Source organism: Carettochelys insculpta, chromosome 7, assembly GCF_033958435.1.
Source record: "Carettochelys insculpta isolate YL-2023 chromosome 7, ASM3395843v1, whole genome shotgun sequence".
In the NCBI taxonomy this organism is placed as follows: Eukaryota; Metazoa; Chordata; order Testudines; family Carettochelyidae; genus Carettochelys; species Carettochelys insculpta.
Window position 1 is genome coordinate 21,023,555 of NC_134143.1, and position 15,931 is coordinate 21,039,485.

Sequence of the window (15,931 nt, forward strand, 5' to 3'; positions counted from 1 at the left end):
ATCTGCTCCGGCAATCTTCTCTTTTTTGTAAAATGGAGAGATTTGCTGCCCACTGATGTGTAAGTAATTATCGTATCTTAATTTCATTTCCATGCATGCAAATTTATACACACCTATATGTGTACATCTGTATATATTCTAGTTAGAGGATAACTGATATATAGTAATTGATATGCTGGTTTAAATCTAACAAATAGTGAATTTCAGCAATATTACAAATCACTGAAGCAAACTTGAGAAAGTTTTGATGCATCATCGTGTTTAAGAACGTGTTCCATGCTTTATATAATACTTGGGTCCTAGCACACATACTTAAGAATATAAATAAAAAGGTGAAATTGTTGCCTTGGCTTCCTCTAACTTTAGTGTTTCTGTTCCCTTATAACTCAGCCCCTTTTTGCCCATTCCAACTTCCTGTTATCCTGCTCTCCTTAGAGTTCCAACACAAGCAGAGTAGTACATTTTACCTTTTATTGAAAAGTTTGAAATCAATGTTTTCTTTTAAAGCTGCAGAAATTAAAAAGTGATAACTAAAGAGAAAAGTACCATGGCAGTCCAAGGATGGAATGAACTGTTACAATTTCCACTACAATGGACAATTACTCAGCTTTCCCAACATTGCACCCATCAGTTACCCATGACTGTGGGTTTACTAGTAATCATTTTATGTTGGAAACATGTATTTTACAGGATCTCTTAAAAGAGAGTTTTCACATAAACTGGTATTTGATTCCAAAGGGTAACAAATATAGACCAAAACTTTCTGATGAACAAGAAAACACGCAAACGCAAATAGGATATACAAAACAAACATTTAAATATGTGGATCGATGAGGTTTATGTTGTATAAACAGAAAATCTCACCTCTGAAAGTTTGGTTTTAGGATAAGCTAATTTAAAAGAATTACAAATGCAGTCTTATATACATTGATATTAAGTTAAGCCGGTCCATATATTACACCCAGCAATTCAAACAATATATTATAAGGAGAGGAAAAATCCTCTTATTTATCCTACTCATCAAAGCACAATCCTTTCTCATCTTCATCAGTGGAATCTGCATAGGATTCAAGGGTATTATATATGAAAGGATAAAGCTTCACATCTGGTCCTGGAGTAGAACAGTTCCTGCATTCTTCATTATAGTATCTGAGCAACAGCCTGTAAACATCCCCTTGAAAATGAAAAGAAATAAAAAGAAAACAGGCTTCTTAAGTAACTATCACGCTATAAGTAGGGGTATACCACAAACAACAACTGTGCACTGGGCCAGAGCATCTGCATACACATGCACAGGGAAAGCAAAGGGGAAACAGCTCTTATTTCAGTTTGCAGGCTGGAGCTTTAGTCCAAAAGGGGCTGTGTAACAACCTGGGGTTTGCTAACAAAACAGGATTTTGGGTCCCTTCTCTATTTCTCAGTTTCCTACTGCAAACCCCACTGCTTGCACAATTCCCTTCACAAAACTACCTGAGCTCTGTGCCAGGAGTGGTGAAAGTCACAGTAATAATGTTCCTACGTCTTCTAATTTTAAAACAAAATCCTGACAAAATGAATTATTTTCTCTACTGATTTGGAAATATTTACATTTAGAGCTCTGTTTCCCACAAAGAAGTTAGAGATACTACTACCAGCAAAGCAATGCACGCAGATCCTTTTATGCTGCTACTGGAACTCAGTGGGTCCCAATATCTTCAAATCTGGCTACTTAAGACTTCATGAGGGCTTGTACAATCAAACCCTTAATACCACACCAGACTACTACAAGGATCAAAATTATGTATTCTATTTTTTTTGAAGGAAGAAAAAGCATTTCAAATTTTATTTAGAGCTCTGACAGACCTTCAGTCACCTTAAACTACGTTATGATGGCACATGTGTATTATGTACAGTAAACTCTTTCATATCCAGCAGCCCCGGGGCCAGGAGGTTGCCAGAGAGTCAAATATTCTGGATAATAGAGAGGGGTACCTAGCAATGCATAACACTGATGAAAAACAAGATTAGGTATTAAGAAAAACAAAAATGTATGCAGAGTACTTTATTTACCAACAGTAGTATTGTACACTAAACTTGTCCTGTATTTATTTGTATATACTTTCAATATATTGTACTCATGGAAAACATAACGAAGGTTACTCTCCCATGCAGTAACTGAGGTTCTTTGAGGTGAGTGTCCCTGTGGGTGCTCCATTTCAGGGTTGGTGCATTCCTGCACCATTGCATGAAGATTTATGCAGCAGTGTCCCTCTGGGTCACACTCGTAACAGAACTCAGAGAAAGGCCAGTTTGTTTTAACTGGCCCATTTGTTTTAACTCAAGGATATAGTCCAGGATAGAAGGAAGCAGTCCTGCTCTTTGATCTAACTGTTTTGCAGTGCACCAGGCCTTAAACCTGTTCCATTTGTGTGTGAGAGCTGTACAGGTATATGATTTTCTGCCATTTAGTTGAACATTCTGGACTTGGAATGAGCATGTATCTGACAGCCAGACAGGAGCCATGCCTTGAGCTGATGCAATTGGCCCTGTTGTTGTGTGAGCAGGTTGTCAATGGGAGGTAGTGTGATAGGGGGACAGATGGACATCCAGAGGAGGTAAGGGTACCATGTCTGTCTGGGCCATGCTACAGCTATTAAGATTACCGTTGCTCAATTGTGTCGGAGTGGTGTAGGTGGGAAGGCATAGGCCCAGCATGTGCCAATCAAGAAGGCCATTGCCCATTGAGTTCTTGCCTACACCCACCCTGGAACAATACTTCATGCATTTCTTGTTGCTGTCTGAGGCAAAGAAGTCTACGGTTGGGTAACCCCATTGGTTAAATATGGCATGCAGGATCTCATCATTCAGTTCCCACTCGTGGTCCATGGGGAATCATGTGCTAAGTTCGTCTGCTGTTGCATTCGGGGAGCCAAGTAGGCATGAGGCAGAAAGGTGAATACTGTGATGGACACAACAGTTCCACAGCTTGATGGCCTTGGCGCAGAGAGAGGGGGAGCAAGCTCTGCCCTATCTATGTAAAACATACATGGCATATTGTCTACGAGAACCTGAACTGTAGTGCCCGCAATGTGTGGAAGGGAGTAGAGGCAGGCGTATCGGACTCCACAAAGTTCCAGTATGGTTATGTGAAGATCCTGTTCGGTCATGGACCAGAGAACCTGTGCCGTATGATGTCGTAAGTGAGCGCCCCACCCAGTGAGGGAGGCATCGTGGTAAGAATACGTGCAAGTGAAGCCTAAAAAAATGGGATTCCTGAGCATAGGTTTCTGGATTGTGTCCACCAAATAGTCTTTCACTTTGGGAAGAATTGTGAGTGATAGTGTCAATGTATGTTTGTGTGGCTTGTAAACAGCAGCAAGCCAACCCTGCAGACTTCGCATGTGTAGTTGTGCATGTCTGACCACAAAGGTGCACGCAGCTAGTGGCCTCGTAGCTGTAGGCACTGCTGTTCTGTGGTTTGTGGGGCAGTTTGTAAGGAGGTTACAAGGTTGGTGATGGCCTGGAAGCAATGGTGCAGGAGTGAGGCAGTAGCTGTGGTGGCATTGTGGTAAGCCCTGAGGAATTCCAGATGCTATGTAGGTTGTGTTACTGATTTGTGTGTGTTTATTTGCAGGCCCAAGTGCTGAAAGCATTTCATAGTCGTGATGGTGGTGTGAGTGGCTTCCTCCCATATTGGTGCTTTTTTTCCTGAGGTGTGAAGTCACTACTGCAAGGAGTTTGGAAACTACTATGGGGGCTGTGGAGAATCCAAAGGTCTGACCTTTGTACTGGTAGTGGGCAGCTCTTCAGTAAATCTCAGAAAATGTCTGTGGGCTGAATGTATGGAGATATGAAAGTAAGCATCTTGCAGGTTGAGGGCTGAAAACCAGTCCCCCTGTTCTAGCACTAGGATTACTGTGGAGAGGGTGATCATTCTGAACTTCTGTTTCTTTACAAATTTGTTTAAGCCTCCTAGGTTGAGAACTGGTCTCCATTCTTTCTGGGTATTAAAAAATAGTGGGGGGAAAAAAAAATTTTCCCTGCATGTTGCTGGTGAAAAAGGTTCTGTGGCCCCCTAGTTGAGGAGATGGTCTACCTCATCACATAACATTTATTCATGAGAAGGGGAAAGGAAGGAGGAGCAGTGACAAGTGCCTGCCTCACACCATGAGTGAGAGGGGGCAGCTGCATTAGCTTCTGCTCGGATGCTGCCTCAGGTGCTTTCGGAGCTGTCTGTGGGGGAGGCAGAGACTCTTGGAGAGCATTTTTTTCCTCTTATGTCCTATCCGCGGCAAAGGTGCCTGGCACTCTTTTTGCTGCTTTCAGCAGTTTTGGGAACCTTGTGAGGGACCCCTTTGCTGAGCATGTTCCCCATCCTGGGTCAGAGGCTGGTCGGACAGACTTCTCCACTCGCAGGAGTTTCAGCCTTGGCCCTGTCTCTGCATACCCTGGATTTCACAGTGGGCACATTTCTGAAGGATATGTCCCTCTCCCAAACAGGAGCACACTGACTGTGTCCATCAGAGATGGGCATCACCTCCCTGCAGGAGGCACCTCTCCTGAAGCTCAGGGAGCCATGCATTTCCAAAGGAGCTGCCAAAATGGTTGAGGCAGGGTTTTTTCCTTTCCTTTTCTTCTTCTATAAACAGTAAATAACTAAATAACTAATGAAAAATACTGTTCTAGCTAAATTATAAACTGTGAGGGGAGTGCATGACTGCTGCACTCTGTCTCCAGCTGGGGATGGCAGAAAGGGAACTAAAGGTTCTGGGTCCTGTGCATGGCTCTTTAAAGGAAGGGGAGGGTGGGCTGAGAGACAGGCTCACACATGTGCGACCCAGACAGACACTTCTGCAAATATCACCGTGCGAAGGTGCAGGGATGAACTAATGCCTGGTGTGGAGCACCCACAGGGACAACTCTCGATGAAGAACTAAAATTTACTTTTGGTTAAAATGTCAGTTATTTGAGAGTCCCAGATGATAGAATGCCGGTTAAGACAGATTCTCTGCATGACTTTTGCAGGAATTGCTTCTTGCATAGACTTGTAATGCTGAGGCTTCCTACACTTAATTCCAGCACTTTGACCTAGTGACTACATTTCTGACTGTTCAGACATCGAACTGAAGAGGGATTTATTCCTCTTTGTATTTCACAGTGGAGAGGGATTGTTTTACACTTACCAACAGTCTGGCCCTTCTCAGTGAGAAAGGTGTGCATGTTGTAAATATCTCTCATCAGCTCAGCATCTCCAAAGGTAAAATAAACCACATCTCGTCCAACTTCAGCAGCTGCAAGGATTTGTATTAAGGCTGCAAGGGGGTGCGGGGAGGAGAGAAAACAGACCAAAGGTAAATACAGGATAAGACAGGATAATAAAATTTATCACAGAAGTACTGTGATCTGTGTTCTGTGGGGAGACTTCACAACTACCAATCATGCCACATAGCATTCTTTGCCTGGAGACCTTAAAGCCAACTTTTTGTAAAATTGCAAATAAAAACTGACTTAAAACAAAAAACAACCAGAAACTGAAGCTCAGAGTAGTTCAGTACACAACAGGCCAGATTCTGTTCCCGCTCACATCAACCTGTATCTTGATGTTTAAGTAGCTCTCTTAAAGTAAATGGGCTTATTCAGGTAGGACTACGTTACGTGCTGGCTAATGTGCCTGAACTGTGGGTTAAGAGAGCATCTCCCATTCTCTTGTATGAGTTGCCCACATTGTGAACTGCAAAGACAGATGGGTGCAGAACAACCACTGAGTGAATACGCCCTCTCCCATGCAGGTTGGCAGTGCACAGACGGAACCTTTGCTTCTCCCAATGTACAAACTGGCACATCCAACTCAATCTAGCCTAGTTAACTATCTCTCAGCATGAACAAAGGGGGCTTATCTGACCCAGGGAAAGCTGGTGAGGGCATAGAATCCAAAGTTTCCAAAGTTCCAGTTTTATTTCTTGCCCATTGGACAACACTGCCCCCACTGCTCTGACACAGAGTCCCTGTTTGAGCTTGGGACACAGGAGCCACGTCTACACGTGCCGGCACCTGCGAAGTAGCCGCGCCAACTTCGAAATACCACCCACCACGTCTACACGTGGCGAGGGCTATTTCGAAGTTGACATCGATGTAAGGCGGCGAGACATCGAAGTCGCTATCCTCATGAGGAGATGCGCAGAGCGCCCTACTTCGAAGTTGAACGTCGAAGTAGGGCACGTGTAGCCGATCCGCGTCCCGCAACATCGAAAGAGCGGGGTCCGCCATGGCAGCCATCAGCTGAGGGGTTGAGAGACGCTCTCTCCTGCCCCTGAGCTCTATGGTCGTCGCGTGCAGGCGGCAGCATAGCCACGCAGCCAGCCTGCACGCATCCCTGCAGCCCAGAGACACCCTCCCCGCTGCAATGGCCGCCCGCCAGCCCCCAAAGCACCCCTAGGGCAACCCCCCCACAAGGGGAGCCAGGGCTTCCAGGCTGGCAGCCAGCTGGGGAAGAGGCAGCGGGGCCCCTCCTGGATGGAGGCCGAGATCCGGGACCTGCTGGGGCTCTGGAGCAAGGAGGAGGTGCTCCAGGTAATGGGGAGCAAGAGGTGGAATGCGGATGCGTTCGCTCGGCTGCCCGAGGGCCTGGCTGCCCAGGGCCGGCCTGGCCGCCCAGGGCCGGCCTGGCCACACTCCTGACCACGTCAGGAGTAAGGTCAAGGAGCTGCGGCAGGGTTACGCCCAGGCCCGGGATGCGGCCAGCTGATCTGGGGCCGCCCCCGCAACTTGCCCCTTTTACAGGGAGCTCAGGGAAATCCTGGGCCCACGGCATACCTCCTCCCCGCCGGCCACTCTTGACACCTTGGCCGACAAGCCCCAGCAGGCCCCGGAGGCGGAGTCCGCCCCGAAGGCAAGCCCCGCACCCCAGGGGCCCCCCAGGAGCCCACCCTGGGATGCCGGAGGAGAAGGAGGAGGAGGGGGAATCCTCCTCCAGCGACGGGTGGCTCCACATTGCGCTGCCGTCCTGAAGCTCCAGCAGGGCGTCCACCCACAGGGTGTCCCCCGACCGTGGGAGCGGACTGTCAGGTATATACCCCCCTGGTGCACACCCCCGGGGTTGAGGGGCGGGGACAACAGACATGACCAGGGCCCTCCACATGCCCTGATGACCATGGCCCCAAGGACAGCAGTGGCATGTCCCTCAGAGGAGTGCATCAGCCCCTGCCCCACCCAGCACGACAGTGCCATGCCCCATCCCTGAGGATGGGGGCAGCGGAACCTAGGGTCCCCCAGGGGGAGGGGGTGGGACACGCATCAGCAGCATCTCCCAGGGACGGGGATGGGGAACCAGCAGCAGAGGGGTGGGGGCACAAGGGCCACGGCTCGGGGCCCACACTAATGGCTGTCTCCACTCTTCTTCCCCCCCCGTGTTCCGCAGCTGCACCATCAGAGGGCCCGGAGAGCACCGGTGAGGTGTCAGTGATCCCGGAGAGCCCACCGGGGCCATCACTGCAGGCCAGCCCCTCGGCGGAGCACTGACCAGCCCCAGGGCAGGGCCGACAGCGGACCCAGCACCACCACTGGACAGCGACGGACCCCCAGCTGCTGGCGACCCTCCGGCGGCAGCTGGAGGTCACGGAGCAGCGCCTGCGGGTGGACGAGCGGCGCCTCCAACTGCAGGAGCGGGCGCTGGCCTGGCGCCAAGAGGCATGGGGGGCCTTTATGCACACTTTTGAGTGCACTGCGGACTACCTGGCCCCCCATGCCGCGCCGGCCGCTGCTCTGCCCGCCCTGCCTGCTCCACCCGCCGTCCGCCACCGAGGGGCCTTCTGCTGAGGGGGACCTGGGGCCTGCTGACACCCGCCAGCCGTATCTGCCAGTTCGCCCAGCCCCTGGCCAGCCTTGGCCATGTCTGAGGCCGAGGCGAGGGTCGCACCCGCCAACCCCCAGCGTTGGACATTAGGGGGTGCGGGGCCTAGGACGTGCCCCCCCCCTTTGTACATATCCCCATTATGTTGTATATAGTTTGTATTAGACCCCTGTTATTTTATGATACCTGCCCCCCATATAAATAGTTCTCCCCTTCCTTGTGTTCCACTGTTTGTTTATCATAGAATATATAATATATTTGTCGTAATAATATAATAAGAGAATTCACCGTTTTGCGGTTTCACAAACAGGTCTATTTTTATTTGCAAGAAAAGTGGGGGGGGGGGTGCTCTTAGGTGCTCTGTGGTGTGGGCGTAGGGGCAGGGAGTGTTGTGGAGGATGTGGGGGTGCAGTGGGGGGGCCTGCCAGCATTCACCCTGCAGCCTGGTCGAAATGGGCCCGCAGGGTCTCCCGGACCCGGGTCCCCTCGGGGTCCACCTGATGACTGGGGGCAGCGGGTGGCTGTACATCAGCCCTGCCAGCCTCCACAGCCCAGCCCTGAAAGAATGCCTCCTCCTTGCTCTCGACCAGGTTGTGGAGTGCGCTGCACGCGCCCACAACTTGGGGGATGTTGGGGGGGCCCGCATCAAGGTGGGTGAGGAGACACCTTCAGCGCCCTTTGAGGCGGCCAAATGTGCGCCCAACCACCTGGCGTGCATGGTTCAGGCGCGTGTTGAAGCGCTCCTGGCTGGCTGTGAGATGGCCCATGTAAGGGTGCATGAGCCAGGGCTGGAGGGGGTACGCTGTGTCTGCAACGACGCAGAGGGGCATCGTGGTGTCCCCCACAGGTATCTCCCGCTGGGGGATGTAGGTCCCCGCCTCCAGCCGGCGGCATAGGCCCGAATTCCTGAATACCCGGGGGTCGTGGGTGCTGCCAGGCCAGCCAACATAAATGTCCAGGAAGCGGCCCCGGCTGTCCACCAAGGCCTGGAGGACCACCGAATGGTAGCCCTTCCTGTTCAGGAAGCATCCTCCGCTGTGCTCCGGAGCTCGGATGGGGATATGGGTCCCATCCAGAGCCCCAAAGCAATTTGGGAAGCCCAGGGTGGCAAACCCCGCGATGGCGGCATCCGGGTCCCCAAGCCGCACGAGCCTCTGGAGGAGCAGGGCATTGATGGCAAGGATGACCTGCAGGGGAAGGACATGGGAGAGCACCAGTGAGGGGTGTGCAGGGTGTGGCTGGCCCTCCCCCTCCCAGGGCTCCCCTCCACCCCCAGGGCTGCCTCCCCCTCCCCGTGGGTCCTCTTACCTCCATGAGGACAGCCCCGATGGTGACCTTGCCGATGCCAAACTGCTGCCCCACGGATCAGTAGCTGTCTTGAGTGGCCAGCTTCCAGACAGCGATGCTGACCCGTTTCTCCACACTGAGGGCACGCCGCATGGTGGGGTCCTGGTGCCTCAGTGCGGGGGTGAGCCACTGGCAGAGCTCCAGTAATGTCTGCCGGCTCATACGAAAGTTCTGGAGCCAGCGGTTGTTGTCCCACTCGCCGAGCACCAGCCGCTCCCACCAGTTGGTGCTCGTGGGGTAGCTCCACAGCCGGCGGCATGTGCAGCAGGGGGCAGAGGACAGCAGGGTCTGAGGTTGCTTCCTCCTCCCCTGGGGGCAGCTCCTCTTCTGTGATGAAAAGGTAATCAGCTTCCTCCTGCATGGCATTAAGCAGGGCAAGCACTGCTCCTGCAGGGGTGGCTGGGTGGACCTCTGGCTGCTGCTCGGGGTCCACAACTGCTTCGCCGAGGTGTGCGTGCCTATGGCTCTGCAAACCGCGTGCTGTGCAGGCTGAATGTGTCTGGGAGTGGCCCTTTAAGGGAGCGGCTAACTGTTGCCCCGGAAGGGCTAGTCTGCCCTGTGACCCTGTCTGCAGCTGTTCCTGGCACCCTTATTTTGATGTCTGCTGCTTTGGCATGTAGATGCTCCCCTGCAGCGCCTACTTCGATGTCGTGCTGCCCAACGTCGGCATTGAACGTCAACGGCACCAGCCCTGGAGGACGTGTAGACGTTATTCATCAAAATAGCTTATTTTGATGTCGCTACATTGAAATAAGCTATTTCAATGTAGCATTCACATGTAGACGTAGCTACGATGGCATATATAACGTTGCTTGAGGTACAGGAGAATGAGCTCCTGGTCTTGTAATTAATGTGGTTAGGTCCAGTGGTATCTGCAGAATAAATATGTGGACAAAGTTGGCAACGGCGTTTGTTGCAAGGAAAAGTTACAGGATTAGTATTACTGTAGTATGGCCTGTGATTGCTAGCGAGATTTTTCAATAGGTTAGGAGATTGTCTATAGGAGAAAACAGTCCTCTCACCTAGAGCCTTCCGGAGTGTAGCATCGTGTTCTAGTACAGGTTGTAGGTTTTTGATGATGTCCTGTAGGGATCTGAGCTGGGGGCTAGCAGTAATGACCAGTGATAGAGAAGTTACACACCGCAGTAACGATGGTTCTTCGAGATGTGTCCCCGTGGGTGCTCCACGATACGTGTCGGGCTCGCCCTGGCGCCACAGATCGGAAACTTTCCAGCAGTTTCTGCCGGACCACGCATGCGCCGGCGCGCACCGCTCCCTTGCGCGATCCGGTCCCCGCCAGTTCCTTGACCAACCGCCTCGGATGCTCCTGAAAAACACCAAACAGAGATCTGAAGCGGGGAGGATGGGCGGGTGATGGAGCACCCACGGGGACACATCTCGAAGAACCATCGTTACTACGGTGAGTAACTTCTCTTTCTTCATCGAGTGTGCCCGTGGGTGCTCCACGATAGGTAACTACCCAGCAGTAACCCAAGTAAGGAGGTGGGTGATTGGATTTATGTGCAGCTTGCTCCCGAAAGGACCACTGTCGAGAGGCGGGTATCCTCTTGGAATACTTGATGTAGGGCATAATGCTTGGTGAAGGTGTCATAGAATGACCAGGTCACCGCTCTACAGATGTCTTTTAACGCGATGCCCTTGAAAAAGGCTGTTGATGCCGCCACCGCCCTGGTGGAGTGAACCCTAGGCGGGGCCAGCAAAGGAGTCTTTCGAAGCTCGTAGCACATTTTTATACAGGACACAATGTGGTTCGAGATTCTCTGTGAGGAGAGACCCTCTCCTTTTGACCTGGGAGCGAGAGAGACTAGAAGTCTGTCCGTTTTCCGGAAGGACTTAGTTCTGTCTATGTAGAAGGCCAACGCCCTCCTCACGTCCACGAGATGTAGGCATGCCTGCTTGCTAGAGCTGTGAGGCTTCGGGTAAAACTATAGGTTCATTAAGGTGGAACTCTGAAGAAACTTTCGGAACAAAGGCTGGGTACAGCCGTAAGGTTACCGCCTCCTTTGAGAAGACTGTGCAGGGTGGCGTTGCCATGACTGCTGCGAGCTCGCTCACCCTGCGGGCTGACGTGATTGCAAGGAGGAAGGTTGTTTTCATCGTAAGGAGACGTAGGGGGACTGTGGCTAAGGGTTCAAAGGGTGGGCCCATTAGCGCGCTGAGCACTAGGTCCAAGTTCCACGATGGTGGAAGCGGTTTCCGAGGGGGGTACAGGTTTACCAGCCCTTTCAGGAACCTGGGAACAATAGGGTGGGCAAACACCGTGGGCCCTTCTTCTTCATGCCGAAAAGCCGATATAGTGGCGAGGTGGACCTTTAGCAAGGATAGGGAGAGCCCGCCTCTTTTGAGGTCCAGTAAGTATTCTAGTATTACGGATATAGGCACATCAAGGGGAGCTAATTGCTTGGCAGAACACCATGCAGTGGATCGAGTCCATTTCTGCTTGTAAGTCTTCCTGGTGGAGGTCCTTCGGCTACTCTCCAGGACTTGTTGTACTCCCTCCGTACATGTACTCTCTAGTGAGCCGAGCCATGGATTAAGCATGCTTGTAGGCGCAGGCCTTGAGGGTGTGGATGCACTATGGACCCCTGGGCCTGCGTGAGCAAGTCCGGTGCCGCCGGAAGGGGAAGCGGTGGGCGGTCCGACATGCACAGAAGCAAGGGGAACCACTGCTGTCGATCCCATGTTGGGACTACTAGGATCATGCGGGCTCTCTCCCTCCTGGCTTTCTACAAGACCTTGTGGATGAGCACTGTGGGAGGAAACGTGTAAAGCAGGGGGCCCTTCCACGAAATCGTGAACGTGTCCCCCAAGGACCCCCGCCCCAGTCCTGCCCTGGAGTAGTATTGGGGGCATGTCTTGTTGTGCTGGGTGGCAAACAGGTCTATCTGGGGAAACCCCCATGTATGAAAGATCGGTCGTAGCAGATCGGAGCGGATCTGCCATTCGTGTGTGAGCGCAAAGCGCCTGCTCAGCTGGTCTGCCTTCATGTTGTGAGCTCCTGGTAAGTACGAGGCCTTCAATGTTATATTGTTGGCGATGCACCAGTTCCACAGCCGGACTGCTTCCGCACATAGGGCACGGGACCGAGCTCCTCCTTGTCGATTTATATAAAACATGGTGGAGGTATTGTCTGTATTGATCCCGACTACTTTGCCTTGTATGAGGTCTCGAAAGTGTTTACAGGCATTGAACACTGCTCTGAGCTCCAGTATATTTATATGCAGTGACTGTTCCGTAGGGGGCCACAGTCCTTGCGTTACCTTGTCGCCGATGTGGGCTCCCCACCCTATGTGGGAAGCGTCGGTAGTAAGAAAAATAGAGATTTGTGGTTGGTGAAAGGGTACCCCTGTTAGCATGTTCTTGGGGTTTACCCACCATTGCAGGGATCTCCGCACCTCTATCGTGGGCGACACCACCCTGTGGACAGTGTGGGACGCCGGCTTATAGACGCTCACCAACCAATGTTGCGGGCTGCACATATGCAATCTGGCGTTCTGTACCACAAACGTTGCCGCTGCCATGTGGTCTAGCAGCTGCAAGCACGTTAAGACCGGCACCGTGGGGCTGTATGTAATGACTTGCACCAGGGAACCGATGGCGCGAAAGCGGGCGTCGGGTAGATAGACCCTTGCTGTAATAGAGTGTATACGTGCCCCTATGAACTCTATGTCTTGTGTGGGGTCAGTCTTTGACTTCGCGAGGTTGATGACCAGGCCCAGCGAAGAAAACGTGTTTGCTGTTACGTGTATCATGCGTAGTACCTCTGCCCTCGAGGCCCCTTTCAGTAGGCAGTCGTCCAGATATGGGAATATAAATACCCCCTGTCTGTGCAGGTAGGCTGACACCACTGCCAGGGTTTTGGTAAAGACTCTGGGGGCCGAGGAGAGGCCGAACGGCAGGACCTTGTATTGGAAATGTTCTTTGCCGACCATAAAACGGAGAAAATGTCTGTGTGCCGGGTGGATCGTTATATGAAAATACGCATCTTGTAAGTCGAGGGCTGCAAACCAATCTCCATCGTCTAGTGCCGTGAGTATAGAGGCGACTGTGATCATCGGAAAATGCTGTTTGCGCAAGTACCTGTTGAGGCCTCGAAGACCTAAGATGGGCCTCCAGCCTCCTGTTTTCTTCTCTGTGAGGAAGTATCGTGAATAAAACCCTTTCCCCTGTAGTCGCTCCGGCACTCTTTCCACCGCCCCTATGGACATAAGATGGTCCACCTTCTGCTTGAGTTTCGCCTCATGGGAAGCATCCCTGAGATGAGGCCTGGGCGGAGGTTTTGGCGGTGGGAGCGACTGGAAGTGGATCGCGTAACCCGTGGCTATGATCTCTAGTACGCATTTGTCTGTGGTGATCTTTTGCCATTGTGAGTGGAACAGTGGGAGGCGATGATGGAACATTAGTTGGGGATGGCATTGCACGATGGTAGTAATGGTGCAGCCCTTGACCTGTCCATCAAACTTGTTGCCTTTGGGCCTGCCCCGAGGATGCACGGTTCTGTTGGGAACGTCGCCTTGGAGTTCTATACTGTTGCTGCTGTTGATGTCGCCCTTGGTCGTAGCCCCGTTGGTACTGAGCACGCTGAGGTTGGTACGGTATCGCCTTTGTTGAGGGTAATACTTTTTCTTTCTGTATGGAGGGGTATAAATACCCAGGGTTCTGAGTATAGCTCTTGAGTCCTTACTGGAGTGAAGGACCGAATCAGTTGGCTCCGCAAACAACTTCTGCGTGTCGAAGGGGAGATCAACAATTTTTGCCTGCAGATCCCTCGGGATACCCGATGTCTGCAGCCAGGATTCCCTGTGCATGACCACTGCCATAGCCGTTGAGCGTGCCGCCGTGTCCGCTACGTCCAGGGCGATCTGGACTCCCGTCCTCGAAGCTGCATAGCCCTCTTGCACAATGGCCTTCAGCACTGGCTTCTTATCTTCCAGAAGCGAATCCATGAGAGAAGTAAGCCTGGAGTAATTGTCGAAATTATGGTTCGCTAGATGTGCTGCATAATTTGCCACTCTCAACAGCAGGGTGGAGGAGGAGTATACCTTTCTGCCGAAGAGCTCTAGCTTCTTGGCATCTCTGTCCGTACCCCCCCGCTTTGTACTGGGAAGTCTTTGATCGCTGCTGAGACAATGCTACCACCAGTGAATTTGGTTGTGGGTGACTAAACAGGAACTCCATGCCCTTCGCCGGGACGAAGTATTTCTTATCTGCTCTCTTGTTTACAGGTGGAGCGGAAGCCGGGGTCTGCCATATGGTGGTGGCCGACTCCATGATTGCTTCGTCGAGCGGGATAGCGATTTTGGATGAGGCCGGAGGTCTCAGGTTTTTGAGGAGCTTGTGGTGCTTCTCCTGCACTTCTGCTGTTTGGATGCCTTGCGTGAAGGCCACCCTTTTAAACAGCTCCTGAAACTGTTTGAGGTCATCCAGGGGAGCAACATCCCCGGGAGCCGTAGCCTCGTTGGGGGAGGACAAGGAGGAACCACTAGGGTAAGCCTCCTTCGAACTCTCAGGGTCCTGCTGTCGGTGGCACACCCTCTCGCTAGAGGTTTGCGAGGGAAAATCTCTGGGTTCCAAAATCAACTCCCTCTGAGATAACTGTGTTTTCATCCCCATCCGTGAGTGCCCACGGGGATATTGGACGGTCCGGGGGGACCTGCCCCTGGGTGTATGCCTGTGGTGTCTATGCCCAGCATGGTAAGGGCAACCATGGCAGCACGGGCACGGTTCCTGGGATGGAGACCTGGACCACTCTCGAGGTGCATACCCCCTATGTCTGGGAGAGCGAGATCTTCTCCATGACTGAGATAATGGTGAAACTGGTTTGTGATAGTACTCCAGGGGGTCAAATCCCAGAAAAGGTGAAGGTGGCCCGAGCCATGGTAACGCTGGTTGGAGGAACGGAGGAGGCGGCTCTGGGTAGGCTGGGGGAGACCCATGTCTTCTGGTTGGTGTATGCAGCATAAGGGGAGGGCTTGATGAAAGCAGCCCTGCAGCCCTGTCCGGGGAAGGGCTGCAGTGCTGGGTTTTTGCTGCTGCCTTTCCCCTCCCGTGCTGGGGATCTCGGCCCTGCTGTCGGCGCCGCGCTCGGCACACTTAGCTGTGGTGCCGTGCAGATAGCCTCCTCTGGTGCCTGCAGGCTGCGTGCCTGTTGGCCCTGCACCATTGGCGCCGCGGGAATCTGTGCCACTTGCGGCAGTGCCGCCGGTTCCGGCGCGTGCCTGGCCGCCGCTCTGAAGGCTGTGCGTGTCGGCTGTTTAGTAATCGGAAGCTCAGCCTCTGCCATGTGCGCTGCCGCGCTGCTGCTTGTTTGTAACTGTGGCTGGGGGCTGTGTGCTACGCCCGTCCCGCTCGCTGTGGCCGCCGGTAGGGATCGGGCTGGAGAGAGCTTCCTCCGTTTCTGCACCGAGGGGGTGAAGGACGCCGCCTTCCTTTTATGGAGCCCTTTGGGTCCCTCCGATTGAGGCCTCTCCGGCACGTCTGGCTGGAGGGCCTTATCAAACAACAGCATTTTCAGGTGCACTTCTCTGTCCTTTCTGGCTCTGGCTGTGAGCTTTGCACAGAAGGAACACTTCTGGGTAACGTGTGATTCCACCAGGCACCTAATGCATTGACTATGCCCATCAGAGGCCGGCATAGCTTCGCGGCACGACTCACACTTTTTGAATCCTGAAGAGGACATCGCGGTGAGTCTTTTGAGTTGTTAATAGGGTACTTAGCACTGTCTCTGTGCCTGTT

General features: G+C 52.4%; 1 protein-coding gene across 1 annotated transcript in view; it reads right to left on the bottom strand.

Moving 5' to 3' along the window:
- Positions 1-675: 675 nt before the first annotated feature.
- Positions 676-15,931, bottom strand: part of PARG (poly(ADP-ribose) glycohydrolase) — a 154,896-nt gene continuing 139,640 nt past the window's right edge. The window contains exons 17-18 of the mRNA XM_075000097.1: positions 5,163-5,291; positions 676-1,174 (exon numbers count right to left, since the gene is read on the bottom strand). Coding sequence (XP_074856198.1) covers positions 1,014-1,174; positions 5,163-5,291 — 290 coding nt within the window. The 3' untranslated portion in view covers positions 676-1,013. The remainder of the gene's footprint in view (positions 1,175-5,162; positions 5,292-15,931) is intronic.